Source organism: Leuresthes tenuis, unplaced genomic scaffold (assembly GCF_036924035.1).
Source record: "Leuresthes tenuis unplaced genomic scaffold, fLeuTen1.0.hap1 SCAF_20, whole genome shotgun sequence".
NCBI classification, from domain to species: domain Eukaryota; kingdom Metazoa; phylum Chordata; class Actinopteri; order Atheriniformes; family Atherinopsidae; genus Leuresthes; species Leuresthes tenuis.
The window spans coordinates 18,729,048-18,749,163 of record NW_027325374.1 but is presented as its reverse complement, the minus strand read 5'-3'; the positions used below and the strand labels follow the sequence as shown (position 1 = coordinate 18,749,163).

At 41.9% G+C, this 20,116-nt stretch overlaps 2 protein-coding genes across 2 annotated transcripts in view; both read right to left on the bottom strand.

Moving 5' to 3' along the window:
* Window positions 1-20,116, bottom strand: part of LOC140277993 (arf-GAP with dual PH domain-containing protein 1) — a 123,269-nt gene that overhangs the window by 29,696 nt on the left and 73,457 nt on the right. The gene's annotated exons all lie outside the window — the stretch shown is intronic.
* LOC140277994 (ras-related protein Rab-26) overlaps window positions 1-20,116 on the bottom strand; it is a 73,536-nt gene that overhangs the window by 36,918 nt on the left and 16,502 nt on the right. Inside the window, exons 3-4 of the mRNA XM_072372867.1 lie at window positions 9,222-9,263; window positions 6,794-6,860 (exon numbers count right to left, since the gene is read on the bottom strand). Of these exons, the coding sequence (XP_072228968.1) occupies window positions 6,794-6,860; window positions 9,222-9,263 (109 nt within the window). The remainder of the gene's footprint in view (window positions 1-6,793; window positions 6,861-9,221; window positions 9,264-20,116) is intronic.

Sequence of the window (20,116 nt, the reverse complement as noted above, 5' to 3'; positions counted from 1 at the left end):
CTGATCAACAACCACGGTGTGGATGGCAGAGCTGCACAGAGTCACTGTTTTCCAAAAAAACAAAACAAAAAAAAAAACCTTATCGCCTGTTTGTGTTTTCCTGGGGAACAGATGGACAAGCCAGAAGGCTGTAGCAAACATGTTTTGTAGACAGCCGGGACCAAAATAGAATGGTTTGAGAATACAAATGTTTACAAATGGCCAAACAAAGGTCCATCAAATGCAAGCAGTTCACTTTACGAGAAACTCCGAGGTTGGAACCTGTTAGATTAGAGGACTGATAAGTCATCATGTGAGTATTCATATTCAGTGGCAGTTATTCCTACAAAAAGAGCTCACACCAAATACTGACAGCAAAGGTTGAAATCTGAGTGCGTTATGACATTGAGATTGATGCCGATTGATATTTCAGATGGAAGTTTTCCCCTCGGCAGCATCACAGCCTTAACTGCAGCTCCAGGTCCCGACGATACCGACACATCGCATTCTTTTTCAGATAAATGTATTCAAGAGGGCCACCACTGAAAATGCTCACAGAAAACAGTTATTTATGCTGGAAATGTTTCAGTTTGGTCTCCAAGAAGTCACGCACACTGGTGGCTTTGTCAGTGTCCTATTCGGTCGCTTCACAACTTTCATTTCAAATCTGCACTCCACTGATGGCTGCTAATTACTTTTTCCACCGCACCACAGGCAGGCTGACATTTGACGCTGTTGACACGGCTCAAAGCAAAAAGAAGCGACGGTTCTGCAACGCCACACGCAAATTTAATTTGTTCTGTACTTTAACATTTGCAGAACATTTGATATTTCCACCAGCCTCAAGTGTGTATTGTGTTTTAATCTATTTTTCATTAATGACGGGAAATAAATATATAATAATATAAGCACAAGCCATTGCTATCACAATGACATTCTCATGTCATCAAAGAAAGATGAAACATGGCTCTCTTTCTTGCTCCATGCGGCCATGTCAGATGCTGTGGAACGTGTGAAGAAACAGGTGTCGTCTTTGAGGCTCATCTCATCCTACTTAACACACACTCTTTGTGTAATGATCATGTGCTGGGAAACATAGGGACAATGGCACCTTTCTATCAGGTTTTCCTTTGCCTACCTGGCTTTACTTACTGTGGCGTCATGTTGAACAACTGTTCTTGGACGTCAGTCGGTTTCATCATTGCATGAAGCACTGTTTTGGTTGTGAAATTTCTCCTGAAGAATCATCAGCTCTTTAGGCTCAGATTGGGATTCCTCTTGTATTTTCACGTCATTGTAGTCGTTTTCGCAACCTTCTGCCCATCACAACTATTTCAGTACTTGCATGAATATCTGATCACATCTGGATGGAGATACTTTTTCAAGTGGAGGGGAAAACATCTGGAGTGGTGTAGTCAAGATCCGAGATATGTGGGTGTGTTAGTCTAGTTTTTAGAAGTTCAATATTTTGGTCGCACTAACCTGCTTACATGCATTTTTATTTTTTAGTGTCACGTAAACCTATAACATCATGATCAACCCCTCAGCCATTAATTTCATTAACTTTCAGTTCTCCCCCCAAAACAACTACACTAGCAAGTGTTGCTAAGGCAACACACAAAAGCAACCTTTACACTGATCAGCCACAACATTAAAACCACTGATGGGTAAAGTGAGTCCCGTTGCTCAGCTTGTCACAGTTCCATATTCTGTTGAGAAACCCTGCATCCTGACATTCATGTGGATGTAACTGGGACACCTAGCTAAACACTTTTTCAAGCACTCCCCTACAGCGGCAGCCTTCCCAAGCATTACAACAGTGAGATCAGTTAAAAACTGCTTTAAAATGGCTTAAAGCCAAAACCATAAAGACCTTGTCTAAATGATCCATTACGGAAGAATCTATTGCTAACTTTCCAATACCAGACACTCCAGAACACACTTGGATATTCTTTGGCCGCAACTCGACTGGTCAGATGAGGACCTACTCAATATTAGGAGGGTTGTCATCATTTTATGGCTGACTGGCGTATGTTTGAGTGACTTCCACCCGTGATGATTATGACCAAACCAAAGAAATACAAAGTCGGCACACAAAGTTCCCAGTGGATGGATGATGGATGGCATCATCAACAATTATGACACAAAAACATTCCTGAGGGAGGAAGTCTTTTTCCAATTCACCTCCGTACCAGCTGATTAATCAAATTTTTCTCCCCCCAGATAATTTCCATAATTGTTAATGCAGAGGCCGGTGGGAAACCATACAAGACTTTGGTCTCTTTTAGCCCTTAAACTAAGGAATATTGTGGCACATTTGCAATGAAAACCAACACTTTTTCTAGAATCTAATTTGGATGCATTGTTTATACAGAATATTTCTGAGGACACCAATGTTCAGCATTATTAAAACAGCCGTATCCCTGCAGGATCACGAGTGAACTGGCGTGCATTCCATTGAGATGCGCTTTCAAAGTCATAACCGCCCTTCCACAGAAACAGTGAAGCTATTACAGGGAAATGAAGCACCCAGAGCACCTTGTTCAAAGCAATAAAGCCTGAAAAACCTTTTCAGTCATAAAGCACCATTTAGAGACATTATCTATAATTTGGCCATTACCTGTTCCACAATACCCATTAACTATGTTCGTCGGTTTTTCTGTGCGATAAGGTCATGGGAAACGTCACTGGATGTGTTTCATTACAAGCTGAAATGCCTGTCAAAGTGACTGATCCCATAGAATCAAACATCGGGATGGTGCTCTTTTTAAGGAACAACTGTATTCAGTTCCATGTCTTCAAACAGTTTGCCTGAGAGGATTAATGCATGAGGGGGCAGGAATGAAGCACTCTTGTGGCGTGCGCTCTTTAAAAATCTTTTCCTTCGGGCAGGATGCCACTTCATTGCAGGATGAGCTATCAGCATCAACGGTGTGTGTGTGTGTGTGTGTGTGTGTGTGTGTGTGTGTGTGTGTGTGTGTGTGTGTGTGTGTGATTTGTACCTGTTTTCCTCAGAGCTTAGACCTTCAGCCAATCGGGACTCTTGAGGGCTCGATGTTTTAATTTTTCAATGGTTCTGAGACTTTGATCCATTGGACATCGCTGTTGCATTTCTTGATATGATTAATTTATTTGGCTCTTGTAACATTTCTCTACTCTGACACATGCATCAGGTTTCTACCCCCGCCCATATTCTCAGACTATACTCTTCTTCTCGTCTCACCTACTGAGCATGGTATTCCTCCCCTTTAGCACCCTGTGGTTTCACTCCATGCAGAGGAAATGACAAACTGTCAACCCTTTTGGGGGAAGAGGAGGGGTGAGAAAAAAAAAGAAATAGAAAATGGCTTCTGGTCCCAGCTAGACATTTGCAGTGCCCATCTACACCAGATGGGCTTGGCAGCTTGAACTTGGCTGACTCCAGCCACCACCTCATTTGCACAGTTAATGGGGATCTTGTTGCTCTCTCATTATGGACTTAAATGAAAATTTGCTAGACTTACTGAGCTGTCATTAGGAAATGTAAGTGTGTCGGTCCATTACCAAAGAAATCTCTCTCGCAATAAGGATGAATCTTTAAAACGATACGCTAATGTTCTTCTAGCACCATATGTAGATAGCAAATAGACTGGCATGACATTTTAAATGGATATTATTTGTTCCAAGCTGCTAGATTTGAATGACTTTGATGACTAAGTTGTCTTTAGCACTGTTACAAGATTAACAGCATTGTGGTTTTGAATGTCTCAAAAGCTATTGGAAACAGTTCCACTGCATGAAATTGAGTTAAACGGTGGTCGTGATAAAGAGCAACACTAACTGTAATTGTGAGCATGCACCATGCTCTGTATAAACTTAAAGTACCACAAACAAAGCTGTGGACTGGAAGCAGGGATCAGCAAAACCTCATTCCTACATCACCCACAATGCAACGTAGTTTGGGGCAGCTCAGTGTGTGAAATCATGAAAATTGAAAACTGGTTTATAAATTTTGGCAAATTCGACCTTTGTTTGTCTGATACGATTGTCAGACTTTTCATGCTTGTTCAAACTAGTCGTGTCATTGTATTCCTTTGATTGATCAAGTTACAGTTTAAGAAGAGTGGCAATATTACTAATAGTAATGATGATGGTCAAATTACAGAAATAAGACTTCGTGTTGTAACGCAGACACTTGTCAGCACCTGCACCTGTCATTTAGGAGAGGACTGCAATGACTCAAGATCATAGCGCCGTCTTGTCACGGTTTTGGAGCAAAATGACCAACGCATCGTGCACAACAGCAGGTAACGAGCAGAAATAGAGCAGTGGTCTGCAACAAGACCAAAAGCAAACCAACCAGTCTCGCAAGTCAGGAGCCTCAGTCATTGCTGCTTCATCCTCTTACGGCCTGTCCTGTCCAACTTTACTGACAAAGAACCGAAATGGCAGATTTTTACTAAATTAAAAACTCTGTGCAGTGCTACTTCTTCCTATCATGATATACTGAAGGATAATCAGACACTACAGTGAGTTCCTGTCCAATCTTGTGGAACAACATGTGATCACATGGATACAAACTGTCACCACCTGGTTAAGCTGCTAACTTTAGTATCTTTAAGCAACTATCTTAAAATAACTGTCAACAAACAAGCCCCCCGGAAAAGTTAATATATCATGGCACATCTCTGGAGCCATTTCTTAACTGCTATGCTCCAAAGAAGAGAACAACATGGACACTGCTTGCTTCCATTCTTCCAATAACCGACCAGGTGAAACAAAAGAGACAAATCCCACACTTAAGTTTTACCTTTGCATCGATTCGATAAAAGAAAGTTTATGTTTCAGTCATGTTGCAACCACCTGCATTCTCACTGGCCATTAAATGGCAGAGTAACAGCCCAGTGAAGGCGTAGATAAAGCAGGCGTCATGGGGCTTGGAGGGGAAAATCTCTACGCTCCTGGTTGCACTGCTTTGTTTAGATGTTTCATCAAAGTAAGTCACTGTTTTATGTTGCGTCCCATTCTTGTTCAACATAGGATTTTAGCTGCTAAATAGCTCTGGATCTTCTTTATCATGTTTTGCGTTTCATGATGTGCCAAATGTTTTCAGTTGGTGAAAGGTCGGGAGCACCAGCACCCGGATTCTTCTACCACAAAACCATTGTGTTGTAATAGATGCAGTAAGTGGTTTAGCATTCAGTCTTGCTGAAATATGCAAGGACTTCCCTGAAGAAACTGTTACTTGGATGGGAGCATATTGTTGCTCTATGACCTGTATGTATGCCTTTCAGCACTGAAGATCTTTTTAGATATGGAAGTTGCCAGTTCCATAACACACCTCCAAACTATCTGACATACAAGATTTTGAATTGAGCACTGATTAGTCCAGAGGGTCCACGATTTCCAGAGAGAATTTCAAATTCAAATTGTTTGACGACAACAGGTATTCACGTTCACTTATGCTTTGTATGATAGAGCTTTGAGCTGCCTTTGTGGATGGCACGGATTTCATGATGATATTTTCAAAGTGTTCCTGAGACCAAGCAGTGATTTCCATGACAGAATCGTGCCTGTGACGCATTGATCTTGAAAGACTAATCGAGCTACTTAAATTAAATTGAAATGATGAACATAAACCTGTCATGCTTTCAAGAGCAGATTCAAAGCAGAGTCCCTGGAATTATTTGTCTTTGAACTCGCTCACTTCAACCTATCGATGCTCTAAAATGAGGCAGAAGCTTCTGACTGCAAGACCTTTTCCTTCCAAATTCTCAGTCATGAAACTGAACTGTCCATCAGTTCGCAGGGCCTGTCGGCTTTCGTGATAACTGCATTCAGGCTCCAGCTTCTCCCCTGAACCTGCCTGTCAGAGTGAATAAGCTTTATTTAAAAGTCAGTAACGGACAGACAACTCAGAGGAGCTGATCCGAGGCTCCCTGGGTATCTTGTTAAAGATCAGTGAGGGTGAATCTTTTCACTGACAGAATAACATTGGCAACTGGCCAGACTCACACACACACACACACACACACACACACACGTGTCCACATTCATCTTCATGAAGAAAACACCCCTCGTGTAATCACACTTTACATGAACTCACTTGCTATTCCACACCCATCCTTTCATACTTGCAATCAAAACACAGGCACAAGCTCATAATTATGAGACAAACGATACAAACTTACCATCAGCAACCATTAATATTACATTTTGAAATATGCAGAACAGATTTGCAGGAGATAATGGCTTTACAAGCAGAATGTGTGTGAAATGTGCGTGTGACCCGCAGCGTTCCGCCACACCTGCTCATTCTGGTTCGCCAGAGGCATACTGCTATCTGTGCTCAGGGGGGTTGCTTGAGATAAAACTGCAACACATTCACAAACACACACTTGGGAATAGTTCATATCTGCCCCCCCACGGCTAATTTTCCCACTCAGCGGTTATCTGAGTGACACAACCAGGTAAGTATCACTTCAAAGCAGGTTTAATTGACTTACATGAAGCATCACCGCAAGTTCGACACACCCCAGTCTTCTGCAAACTTTCTTTTTGTCCCCGAAAGATAGGCAGTCCACGATGGTGTGATAATGCAACATGAATAACAAAAGGTGTGCACACACTCACAAATACACACCAGTCCATCAAATGTGCTGTGACTTTAGCGTTTGTGTCACTGCCAACAGGAATGAGGGAGCGCCAGGGAGTTTGCTGATGTCAATCAGACATTTGAGGAAAACAAAGGCAGTAAAGACATCAACGGTTTGGCTGCAGAAAGAAGAATGTTACTGCAAGCAGGCTTGCGTGGACACAAATGAAGGCATCATACCGTGGGCGTCTCGATAGTAAGCGTGTGTGACGCTGCGGAAACGCTCCTGACCAGCAGTGTCCCAAATCTGAGAGGGAAGAAGAAGAAGAAAGAGGATGTAAGGATTACAAACGAGCTGCCAGAATATTGTGAATGCCTGCGCTCACCAGCCTGACATAAAAATGGACTTTTCACTCAAACTGTCCCAGAGGGATCGTAGCTTCGCACCACGGCAGTTTAGCCACCGCAGGTAAAGCAGAATGACTGTTGGAAGATGGACGTCTTTCAATAAAACACAAAAGCAATAAAAATGCTTTGGAGCTGCGTTGTTTGTATGACCAATCAGCTGTGTTACAGTGGGCTGACAAAACATAAAAAACAGTCTTCCCTCTTAGCCACAGATCTGATTTATGTCTGATTTATGACCACATGCTAAAATGGCCAAAATCAGCTTTGAAAAAAATAAAAAAATAAAATAAAATCTGATTTTCATATTTCTCAATCCGCACGGCCTTGGAAAACAAATGTCGAGTCAGTGTTCACACCAAGCCACTGGTGTTAATGTAGCCATGAATGAACCATTGTTAACATCAGTCGTGACACCTGTGCTTTTACATTGTGTGAAAATGGCTGCTGTGAAACAGGTCTACAGTGAGCTGTAAAGAGCTTCTTCACCAACAAACAAGACCAAAGCGAGGCCCAATGTATTTTAGGAGCGTTAGCAGTGGATACGCCTGCGTGGATGTTGCTCGTCTTCTGTTCCATTGTGGAAGTTTTGTGGATACTATAGATGGGGTTTAATACCAACTCCTACCAAGACAACAGGCAGAAGGCCAATGAAAGTGCATTTTGCTTCAGTAGTAACAGGAGTAACGTTTAACTGCACCAGAGCTAATCATTAATGCTTTCCAGAATATTACTGTCACTGAGACAAGTGAACACTCAAACCAGAGTGACTCTGAGGTAAATTTATGTCTCCTTTCTGTTCCACGTTTTCTGTTTAATCCTAATCTGTAGAAATGTAGAGGAAAACTAATCTGCATGGGTGACCAAATCCTAACAAAAATAATAAATAAATCCCAGAACGCACGCAAATACAGAACTGTCAGAGAAAAAACTGATGCAGATCATTTCCATCATAACCAAACCGGTGCGCTGTAGGGCTTCATGAAAGATTCATCCATCATTAAGAGACTTTGTTCAATAGGATCAGATCAGCAGCGAACTGATCATATTTGTAAAAGACATTTTCCTGCTGAAGACGTGCGAGTATAACATGGTGAAATTTACCCAAAGCACTAATGGCATTCTGGTCATTGCATTTCTCAAAGCCGTTCTGAACAATGGTCTTTACAGCTATAATGGATCGAACATAAGATAACATTGTGATTGGGTCTCAACATAATAAAAACAATGATTACGTTTTTCAACAGTTTTTTTTAAAGCTAAAGGCCACATAATTTAATTGTAATTTAAGTTTTCAATGTAAATGTGTTCATATTTATAAATGTATCATACAAAAATAATAAGAATAATCTTATCGTGGATGCTTTTGGCGACAACATGTGTAGTGAAAATTTAATCTTGCGAAAGCCCTAGTTTGCATAATGTGAGAGGACTCACTGAAAGAATCCATCACCACCTCCTCAGTGACTTGTTTATGTAATCATTTTAGTTTTGAGCATTTTCAGCTAGGAAAACGACGGCTTGTTCATTGCCACAGTTAGTGACAACTGTCCTCTAAGGTCTACCACAAGAGTGTGACCTCAGCTCTCTGATCCTTCACCTCCTGGCCTGAAGCACTCCTACAGCTCATCTGATGTCAACTTGAAGGGTTCACGCCTCTGCCCATGGCTGTGATCAGGGTGGTGCATTAAAACAAGGTGGAAAGACAGAATTGGGAATTTCAACTCTGTTGAACGATCAGGGTCTAAAACAAGGCAATGCCATTTTCCCCACATACTGTGTTATATTAATACAGTTCCGCGTTTTGGTCATGATTTAATCTCAAAAGGAACTTACCATGGATCGATCAAGGAATAGAAACATTAACGGTGCATAACTACAGCCGAAGACCCGTTAGAAAGCATCCAATACCGTTTGTGAACGACAAGGATTCATCTGCATCTCTGCCTGCCGGTTTCACTCTGATAACTTCCAGCCCTCATAATTTGATGCAAAAGCATGCTATTCCCACAGTGTCTTCATCAGGCAGAGCAGCGGGCTAATTGACCGATAGAGATAAAACGGGGCCTCATTAAGTCATCGTTTGCGCTTCTTTTGCCCTCCCACAGCACGCAATGAAGATGTATGGGATGAATTTACAGCAGAGGAAACGACCGCAGGCGACTTGCTTTCAACAAAAACCCACATGTACCATTTGACAGGAACGAAAGGAGACTCCTGAACATTAGGAATCAAACACATTCTGTACATTTTCTGTTCTCACCTGCAGTTTGACCTTCACAGCATCGATGCTCATAACTTTATTCTGAAAGACAAAAGAAGGACAAATCGTGGTTACACACGAACGTAAAAGAGAAAACAAGGGAGCAGGAAGACTGAAAAGCAGGAGGACTTAAGTCAAAAAGTGAACAAAAGAAAAGAAAAGAAACTGAATGATGCTTCCAGCACGGCACAGTCGGGTGTTTCTAAAACAGAAAATTAGAGAGTTTGGAGCACAAAACCAGGCACGAATGCAGAGGCTGATGTATTACAGTCGGCTTTCCGTGACCACAGTTGGTTTAATAAGGGCTCAGCCTTCCCCAGGAGGCTCTCCTTTATCACTGCTGTGTTGTCGGCATACGGCACTATCTATAGCTCACACAAACACATAAAGACAGCTTTGGTTGACGTAGCCTTTGTTTCAGAGAGTTGCATCATTTACCAACACCACCAAGCTCTTTGCATGAAGCACACAAAAGCTTTTCAATAACTCTGCAATGTCACCTCGTGAGGAATTATAATGCGAGATGAACCGAGAGCAGAACTAACTGTGCCATCTATCAGTACAAGGGATGTGATAATACTGGCAAAACAAATGGATGAGCCTCAATAAGGCAACAGTGAGAAGATCAGCAACCCTGTGTAATATAAACTTAACAGAAGGATAAGAATCCCTCAAGAAAGTAGATCTCAAAGTGGTGTAAAACCTGAAAACAGGTTTTTAACTCCATCCTTATGGTCGCCTTATAAGACAAAGGAGAACAGGCTTTCTAATGCTGTAGCTGTTTCCACTCCACATTCTGTTCCCCGAGTCATGACTCCAAAGAATTTGGTATTCACCGACATGGTTTGAGGTCTCTATGGGGCCAAACCTCAGAGTTCTCCTCCCGACTGAGTTGTTTTTGTAGCCAAGATGAGAAATTCAACAAAAACAGTTTACACGGTAGTTGACTGAAAGCCTTACATCATTCCTAAAAAAATAAAAAAGCTTCTCAGCAGCCCAGTCAGCATGAAAAGGTTAATAAACTCAAGGGAAACAAGTAGGGGCTGACTTAGATGTTTCTTTATCTGCAAGCCTGTCGACGCATCATGTTTGAAGTGGATTAACAGAATGTACAGCACACCCAGCAAGTCTTTTGATCATGGGAAAAGGAAAAAAAACACTTTCAAATCTTTTTTTGTAACAGAAGTTGTCAATATAAGGTCACAACGCTGACATTTCCACAACATGCAGTCCTCAGCTTTATTCACTTCTGTCACCTGCACATTTCGGGGCATCAATAAGGCCACCATTATGTTGGAGGTGCAAACAGCCTGTCGTCGCGGAGACTCAACTGTCCATCACCCTGAAATATGTGTACTTTATTTTTTGGTACCGGTGCAATTCTGTGGTTATTTTAAGATAACTCCAAGTGTCTTTGAGGTGAGGCAACAGGAGGCATTTCTGCTGGCTTTTATTACAGCAGACCAAAACTGCTGCTTGATAATCATGATTCAAGCGAGACCAGCTCTGCTGGACATTCCCCCAAAGCAACAAAACGCACACTGCTTTACTAATAGATTCATTTTTAAATGCACATGGTCATCCAGTTTCCCCTACTGTGGAATGTGCATTCTACTGCCCGAGGCCTCGTCTCCTGCCTGTCAGGCATCATCACACACTGTGAGCAGGTCGCAGATTTGAAGAGCCAGCTCTAATATTGAAATCTGTGTCAACTTTTGCATGTGTAACCCACCCAAAATTGCATCCAAGTAAACAAAAGGGAGTGTGTGAGCCATCAGTCAGATCACTTATTTGCTTATCACTGTTTATTTTTTGGGGGTGGCTTTTTATGCCTTTATTGATAGGACAGTTGGAGAGAGACAGGAAACAGGGGCAGACAGGGGGGGCGACGACTATAGCCTCTGTACATGTGGCGCCTGCACAACCCACTACGCCACCGACCACCCAGCTTACCACTGTTTTTGTGAACAAATAAAGTCGCTGCACCAGTTCTTTGTAGACAAACTGCAGATGCTGTGCGAGTGGGTTTGACGCTTTGAGCACTTCGCCCTCATTAATAATACTATTAAGATTAAAAGAACAATCAGCTTATTTAGTGCCAAACAATTTCTACACACAGAAGCTTGGGAGAAATCTTCAGGTGTTGCGTGACACCATATGCATATATTCAATAAAGTAGGAGAATTTTCCTTCAATTCTCCAGCGATCTCTGAACATAAATGTTGCTGTAAACGATGAAACTATTATATGGAAATACGGCTTTTTTGTAATAAGTTTATATTGTGAATAAGAACAGGGATTTGCTGCTTTATGTTCAAAACCATTAGCAACATGATGTAACATTATCTGAGGTAAATCTTAATCATGTGGCGAGCCAGCATGTCTTAGCTTCTCTGAAGCCAATTTTCTCCCGTCAGGAAAATCCACCTTAGAAATGTTACGGTCCACAGTCCCAGTAAAAAGAATGATATGCTCCGACACTTTGGAGCTTTTTGGTCATGAATATAGGGCATTAACTAGTTCACTCATGGGGGGGGCACATGAAATGACTGCAGTATTTATGGTCATTTATCAGCTACATGCATTGATAGAAACGAAACACCAGGATGCACACACATTTTCACTGATGGTGCCATCCTCGGGGGCTGCAGAGGTGGACACAGCTTACTTTTTAATGGCAGGAACACACATTTACAGACTGCAACATCTCGCACAGAGTCTCCTAAACTGACAGTGAAAACCCAAAGTCAAACAGATGAGGTGGATCGATTTCAATTTAAGTCTAAGCGTGGGACGATCTCTGCAGTCTGGTAAAAAAAAATGTTAACCTAATTATCTCAACAGTGATAGTTTATAGAAATCCCGGTTAGATGCAACCTGCAGAATAGAGCCCCTCTCATAGAGGGAATGTGCCTTAAAAAAAAAAAAATCTGACTCATAATGCAGAGCTGAGCTCTTCTTAATTAGCCATTTTAATTCCACATGTAGATCGTGGATAAAAATGATGCATGAGGTAAGAGGGGAGGTGAAGCCCTCCCACACACTTGGTACCACTCTGACTTCACTACACTATTCTGCAGGATACGACAGCTCTGAAGCTAAAAACTATCCATGATGTAGATGCCTGAAGGCAACGCAGAGAGAATGAAAGAATTTAAACGGCATGGTTTATTATTCAAACATTAAGATCATTTTAGCCACAATTCAAGATCACGCTAGAATCACAAGCACTTTTCCTTTGTGATGCCCGTCTATGAATGCCTCGTAGACCCCTCCTACCCTCATCTCTAATCTCTCCTCAGAGAACAAAAACTTGTAAATACAATGACACGATCCCTGCACACAACATATTTATGCTTTCCAAATGCAGCCCCAACCACAATTTTCCTGCAAAACAAAAGAAATAAAAAAACACAATTCAACTCCCACTAAAACTACATTGATACAAAACTGTCCTCAAATTGTTTGTCGCCCTACATCCACCAAAACAAAGAAAAATAAAAAAGCAGAATCTACGACCAGTGAAGAACGGCGAAACTAAAAATAACAATTTACTGACTGATTAAGAGAGCTCGTCACACATGTTGCCTCCATGTACCATCCCAGTTTTTCCTTTTGCTTCCGACATTAAATAAACTACTTTAGAAACAAAAGGGCCATCTGTTACATCAGAAAGCTGAAGTCTTGTCAAAACTCGTAACAACAATCCCTCTGGTCAGATTTAAAAACTCAAAGCTGAAGCAGAACTGAAGCACAGCCCAAATGTATCTTAACCAAAAATTCAAACTACACAAATGGTCCGAGTGAGTTAACGCTTTTCAATAAAAAGCCCACACTTCTCCTCTGCCAAAACGTGCCCGTGTGGCATTTGTGCATGTAGGCAGATATAGACTATAGTCAGGTTGAAAGATTATATGGCCTCCAGTGGTCATGACGACAGCTGCAAGGACAGTACGGTTGTCTCATTGTTGATCCTTTCCAACTCTAACCGAGTGATGTTACAGCCTGAAGACAATGAGCACAGTTTGTAACGTGCTCATGTGTAAGCATAGTAACATTATACAAGATAAAGATCATGGTTTAAGCTAAAATACATTCTTTTTACAATGTGACAGTCAGTCTTATATATACATATATATATATATGTATTTAGCTTAAATTAATTTTAAATGAAGTGTTGTGGCGTAATTAATGGAACGTTTGTTTAGCTTGAGCTCATAAAGGCTACACCAACCCTCCTTCCTTCGTCAGAACTTTGTTATAGAAAGACTTAATGACATCAGCTCCAACATTTTCACAAGGCTTATTTCCCTAAATGCTGCATGTGGGGGCAGTACATAATGGGATGGACTTATGCGTCATATTTAAGAGTTTGAACAAACAGCAGATGTTTAAGTTGGAGAATTTGCTGATAAAAAGAGAAATACTATTAAGATTAATTACAGACTACCGCTGGTTGTGTTGCAATCTCAATCTCTGCCTGTTGTTCAACTTTTTCAACTTGCAATGGGAAAAAATATTGGAAAAAAAACTGGAATGCAAGTATGACTAAAGAATTAACAAATGCTTTATGATGGAATCCAACCCAACTTGCTACAACACTGAAGCCAGGGTAAGGCTGTAGCCCTCATTCTAGGGCTGTTGTGGACAAGGGAATTCACACAGCGGTTATTCTGGGTGCCTCAATAGAGTGCTATGTAATATTATTGCTTTTTTTCCCCCTTTAGTGGGAGAGGAGCCTCTATGTAAGCTTTGCCTCACTTTTGTCTCCAATGGACTTAAATAATTTATCTCTCCTCTCTATTCGAGTCAAATTAGTCTGGAGTCATGAGACGAAGTCGTTGCACCTGACCTCCACACATACCCAGACGTAAAGGCAGCTGCACCCTTGCACTGCGCCGCCAGGAATGCTGTCGTTCAGTGAATAGCAAGGCTAACAAGGGCCCATTCCTCAGGGGTAAGAAACTAGGCAATGACAAAACCACAGGGACTGTATACGGCAGGATACTGAGAGCCTCCCTAGTGTTACTCAACTTTCTGGAGAGCTCACATCAGTTTCTGTTGTCTAATATCAACATAAATATGACTATTCCCAACAAAGACTGGCAATGAAGCAGCACGGCCATTAAGAAGATGGCAACCAGGTCACATTACCGGCTCTTTTGTACCAGAAAAGAAGACGCAGAAGAAGTTATCAGTTGCGGCCTGCAACTGTACATCTATCACTCAAGTAGTAGACAGACAGTTGCAGATTTAACCAAATATAATTACTACAGATTTCTATGGGTCCTTCACCGCTCTGATGTTTGTTTCAAGGGATCATGGAGAGTCTAAAGAGCTATCTGAGAGAGCGTCTCTCTATTTTTCTCTTCCATTACTGCTCTCCTCCCCACTCCTTCCTGTACCACTTTCAGCCACTTTGCATTTTTCCACATTATACTTTTGGTAGAGTGAGGCCCAGAGCTGAAGTTACACTTTAACCACCTGAGGGTCCCATTAGAACCACGGCTGCGATTTTGGACACATAACACACCAACGGAGAAACCATTATTTTCAGCTGGCACACACAGGGAACTATTTCAGGCACAGTCTTGTTTATTTCTGGTCAGAAATTCTCAAAAATGATTTGATTGAAAGTCAAAAACTTTTTGTGGGCCACAGAAAGCCTCATTATGAACTGTAAAACCATCTCTGCACCGTGCAGTTTATTTGGATCAAATGTAAACTTCACTTCAGTCATTCTCACCAAACAAAATGTCAATAACAACCTGTGGAAATCAATGTTGAAAGATGACAAAAAGCTCTTTAGTCATTTTTTCAGGTGTTGCTGATGAACATGGCAGATATTTGAATGGGCTTTGACAGACTGACATGTTTTTGTCATGCTGTAGTATAGCCACCCACACATCCCACAAAAATACACAAAGAAAACGCACGTATCAAACTGCAGGAAGTATGGAAGACTGTCAACTGTGCTCAACAGCAGCAGCACATTTCAAACATTACAAAGACCCAAAAGCAGACACGTGACAATTATAAACACAGTAAAGAACAATCCACTCATGCACACCGTACTGAGCTCCTCACAAATGAGGATTAATATTCAACAGCAGCAGTGAGCATGAGACAGCCCTAAGCTATGTGTCAATCAACCTGGCAGCCTGACAAGCCTCCACTTTCAATATATACACGAGTATTCAGAACCTCAGGAAGTCCTCGTACTGGAGAGAGGGAAACACACCTGAAACTGTGCCACTTATGAGCTGAAAACACTACAAACCTTTAAAATCCTGTAATACACTCTGAAAAGCAGAAAAACATACGAGCATTGGGTCCTGATGATTTTCACATGTCAGCCAATGGGCACAAAGCAGCCATTTGTTTCAATGTAAATCCTTCTCAGAAAACATCAGCAAAACCCTTGATTCCCACTCTGATGCACATCTGTGTGCACTTCTGAAGCCTAACTGACACGTAGAGAAAAAAAAACTAAATACCAAGAAAGGTCTGCTGCCAGAAATTAAAACTCAACTCTGCCGACTGATTTCAATCATTCATTTCCAGAATACTTGATTTCCCAAAAGCTATGTTGTTTCAGACACATTTAAGACATTCTGACTTTTTTTTTTTTTTAAATGTTCCTGAATAGTCAAACATTTGTTGAGTGTACAAAATGCAAAATAAATGTCCCTCAAACTTAAAGGCAAAAAAACAATAATAATAAATGCATAAATCAATTAATAAACCAGTCCTCATAGAGGTTTTGGAACATAAAAGTGGTCACTATAACTGCTGTGAAGACTGAACAGACTACAGGCAGCACAGACGGCTGAATTAACTCGACTCACTCTTTTTTAAACCCGTGTTAAAACTGATGCTCCGAGCAGAAAATGGAGGCCAGCAAAGCAAACTTTCCAGCTGAGTTGGAGAGCAGCCGAACTTCCCAAACACAAACCAACCTGTCAGCACTCGGCTTTCAGCTGAAGCTAATTTTCTCCCCGGCTCCTACTTCACTGTTGGGAGGTAAACACGGAACAGCCCTGCCAACTCCAAAAAGATGATACGACAAACACACAGCTGTGCACAAACAATGCAGCGCTCCGTCTAATTACGGCAGACTTAATGAGAGTTAATTAATTCGGCTTGCTGGCTCTTCAAGTTTTCAGAAGGGTTCAGGTATGACAAATTAAGAGAAAAACACTGCGGCGTGCTTCGATGAAATGTGAATACAGAAACGACTGCAGGCCCTCATTTGACAATGACAGAAGGGCTCTATGGGAAATAAAGAAAGTCATTCCTTTCTACCAACCCTGGGTTTAAATTAAGCACTGCAGCGTGAACATCCACTTTGCCCTGCTGCCGTCTAAGAAACTGCTCCTAACCATTTCTGCATGGAGATTGCCTGATGAAGGACTTACTTCACTGATGAGAGGGAAATTAAATCAATGAATCCCTCATTTCGCTCCCACTGCAATCAGCATAATGCGCCCCGCTGATTTTTAAAGGGAGGAGGCGGCCTTTTGTTGCCTGAGCTGCCTCTTTGTCAGATCAAAGTTTGTGAAAACTTATCCTGCTTACACATTCCACCCAGTTTCTTTGTCACACTGCTGCACATGTTCCACACGTTGCTCGTAAGATGCTAATACTACAGATTTCTGGAAAACCAATAAGCACTTGCCCCCGCCATTTTATTTTAAAACACCGCAAATATACAGTTCTGTGTGAAAGTCTGGTCCAAACTTTCTTGTAATCTCTTTACAAACCATTTTAATTCCAGTCGTTTGTATCTGACCATTTTCAGAGGTGTAATCCACTTCACATTGACCTCCGGAATCAGTCAAGCATTAAGAGATGAACCAGTGTTGTGTCTCCACAAACATAAAACTTAGCAAGGAACCATCTAGAAATGGTAGTTACAGGCACTTTATTACAAGATGCCTGTTGCCAGACACTTCATTTGTTCCAATTTATTTAGCTGCCACGAAGACAAATACGAAAGATAACAGTTTGACAGACATAAAATAGTATTTTTGCTCCAACAAGGTGAGTCCTAAAGAGCTCTTATCCATAAATTGGAATATCTCAGCAGGTGTTTTAAAAACTTTGAGGAAACTGGAAAGTGGCAGACCTAAATAATGGTCTACAGCTGATTAACAGTATCTGAAAGGATGTCATGAAGAAAGAGGAAAGACCTGACACAGCACCTGAGAGATGCATCTGGACCTTCAGTTGATCCATCTGCTGTTCACTGAAGCCTCATCAGAAATGGTCTCCATGGAAGGGTGGCTGTCAAGAAGCCATTCTTAAGGAAGGGAAACGGGGAGAAAAGGCTGAGCTATGCCAAATGACACAAGAAGTGGACTGAAAATCAGTGGCAACAGGTCTTATGGAGGGATGAATCCTCCCCAGAGCCTGGACCTCAACATTATTGAAGCAGTGTGGGATCATCAGACAGAGAACGGAACAAAAGGCAGAAAACATCCAAAGAAGAGCTTTGGCATATTTGTGTAAGAGGGTTCAGGCTGTGTTGAAGAATAAAAAGATGCTCACACCAAATACAGACGTTCGAGATCGTTGGAATTATACAAACATACAGTATTTCCCTTTTTGTTAGCACATGTCCAAATACATCCCTGCACCCATTTTTCATTTCCTTGGTAATATTTCTATTTCTAATATATTTGAAAAAAAAAAAGCATGGGTGAGCCAATGAATTTTGCACAGTACTGTAAACATGCACACATGTAAAGATTGCAGGCAAATGCAAAAGTCGCAAGATTGCAAAAGTCGCAGTCACAAGTGCTTTAGAATTATCTGGGGTGCCTTGGCTCTTAGATCATTTTTTCAAAGTCATGTTAAAGTTTAAACTACCCAGAGGAGAGAGAACTAGAGAGAAAATGACTGGCGATGCGTCTGTGCTGTGACTGACATGAATATTTTAATCGTGTAAAAAACCTGTACATCAGGGGGTTTTTAGTGAGCGATCAGAATTACAGCAAGTCTAACTTCTCGTTTACTTTCTCAATACATTCTGGAAGTCAACTTTCAGAAAACCCAACTTTATCCTGTCAAACAGGCAGAAATGTAGAAAAAAGGCAGCAACAGATGCAGGCGTATTTGCTCTCTGGTTTATCATTAACTGTAGGTCTGCGCTGCGCCAACTGCCAAAAGTTTGAGAAGTTCCTCCTTCTCTTCCTACACCTGATGCTTTGCTCGCTGTAACACAGCTGGGCTGCTCTTTCATGACCTCACCCGTCAGCGAAGCTATTAATAAACTCAAACTGGGAAACCCAAAGCATTCTACTTTCATCCAGTTTCACTTTGGCTATGTTAATTGGCCCTACAACTGCATCTTAGACTGTGTGTGTGTGTGTGTGTGTGTGTGTGTGTGTAAGAGCGGGTACAGGGGTTGCAGCTATGATAGAAATTTGCGATGACTCATCACCGTTGTGTTCTCACGGATCATGTGGGCTGAACACTGCGGCCATCTTTATTTGCACATTACACTTTAGAGTTTGCACACATCTAACTTTTGGTGTGTCAAAGTAACGTTAATATCATCAGGACCTGAATTAAGTGTGCGCTCAACAAAGGACGGTTTCTGGGTCACCGAGAGGAAAGACGACAGGAAGAGGCACCACCGCCCCCTCTCCAATAATGTTGTAGCAGTTTGGCACAGAATGCCCCACCACCCTGCATCTGGCAATAAGACCAGCTGATCCTGGATCAGTCATCCTCTGTGACTCTCTCCACTCCCTGCTCTTCTTCCCCTTATCCAGCCTAGTCTTTTCATCAAGCCCCACATTCCCAGCTTCCTGTTCTCTACTCCAAATTTCCATCCATAATTCATTAATCCATCCCTTTTGAACCGGCAGTCTATTTGATGTTCCTCACAGATTAACAAGTCTCCCACCTGCATTACAGTCGTGCTGCGTGCTCTTCCTTGACCTTTGATTTCGGCGCCGCTCCACCCGTCTTCAGATCTTTGACCTTTTGCTCCTTTTTCACACAGCCATTAAAAATAACTTTTTGAGGCGTTTCAGACTACACACCACTCCATTTCCACACACACAAATTAAACGCGGATAGCTACTGGCCACCCACACGTTTTAGGCAAAACATTTCTGCGTGAGATGTGCTGTCAGATGGCGCCTGAACCAGTAAAACACATTTTTTTCTACAAAGCACTGATTCACAGACTCTGACACGCATTCAGTGTTTCTTGTCGTGTGCATGTGCACTCCAACAGTACACTATAGTCCTACACCAATGAACGTGTCAGGGGCAATGTGGGGTTTCAGTGTCTTGGATGTGCTGGGGATCGAGTTCCCTGGGAGACGACCCATGGCGGAGGAGGCTTTCTACGTATTAAAAATGTCTGCTCTTGTGCTCGAGTCGGCGGAGCGTTGGAGGCAGAGGGGCGTTTGACTTGCTGCTTTGTTGGTAGATTTGGCCAACGTGTTCTCTGCTGCAGTAGCTGACATTCAGCTCCGACACACCGAGCCAACAGCCAGCCGCCGGGTGCGTCAGTGAGCGTAAAAATCTTCCTCTGACTGTGTGCACTTCTATGTTTACTTCCTTTCTTGAAATCTTTCAATTTATCCTTTCCATTTCATTTATTCGTTCCCATGTCCGTACCGGCATGGTTCTTATCTTCTTTCTCTTCGAGCGCCATGAAGCTGGACTTCAGCTGGAGGCAGGGGAGCCTCTCATCCCAGATTGTTCTCCACGCGGGTTTCTTGTGAAGTAAGGGTCACTTTCAAGATGTCTAAAAGGTTGTTAACAGATCAACCAAATCAGCATTTATTTCTTCTAACATTATCACATGACGTGACCGACTCAAAATCCAAAAAGTGAGGTTTATCAAAGTTTTTGTCCTCTTTGCTCTCCCATTA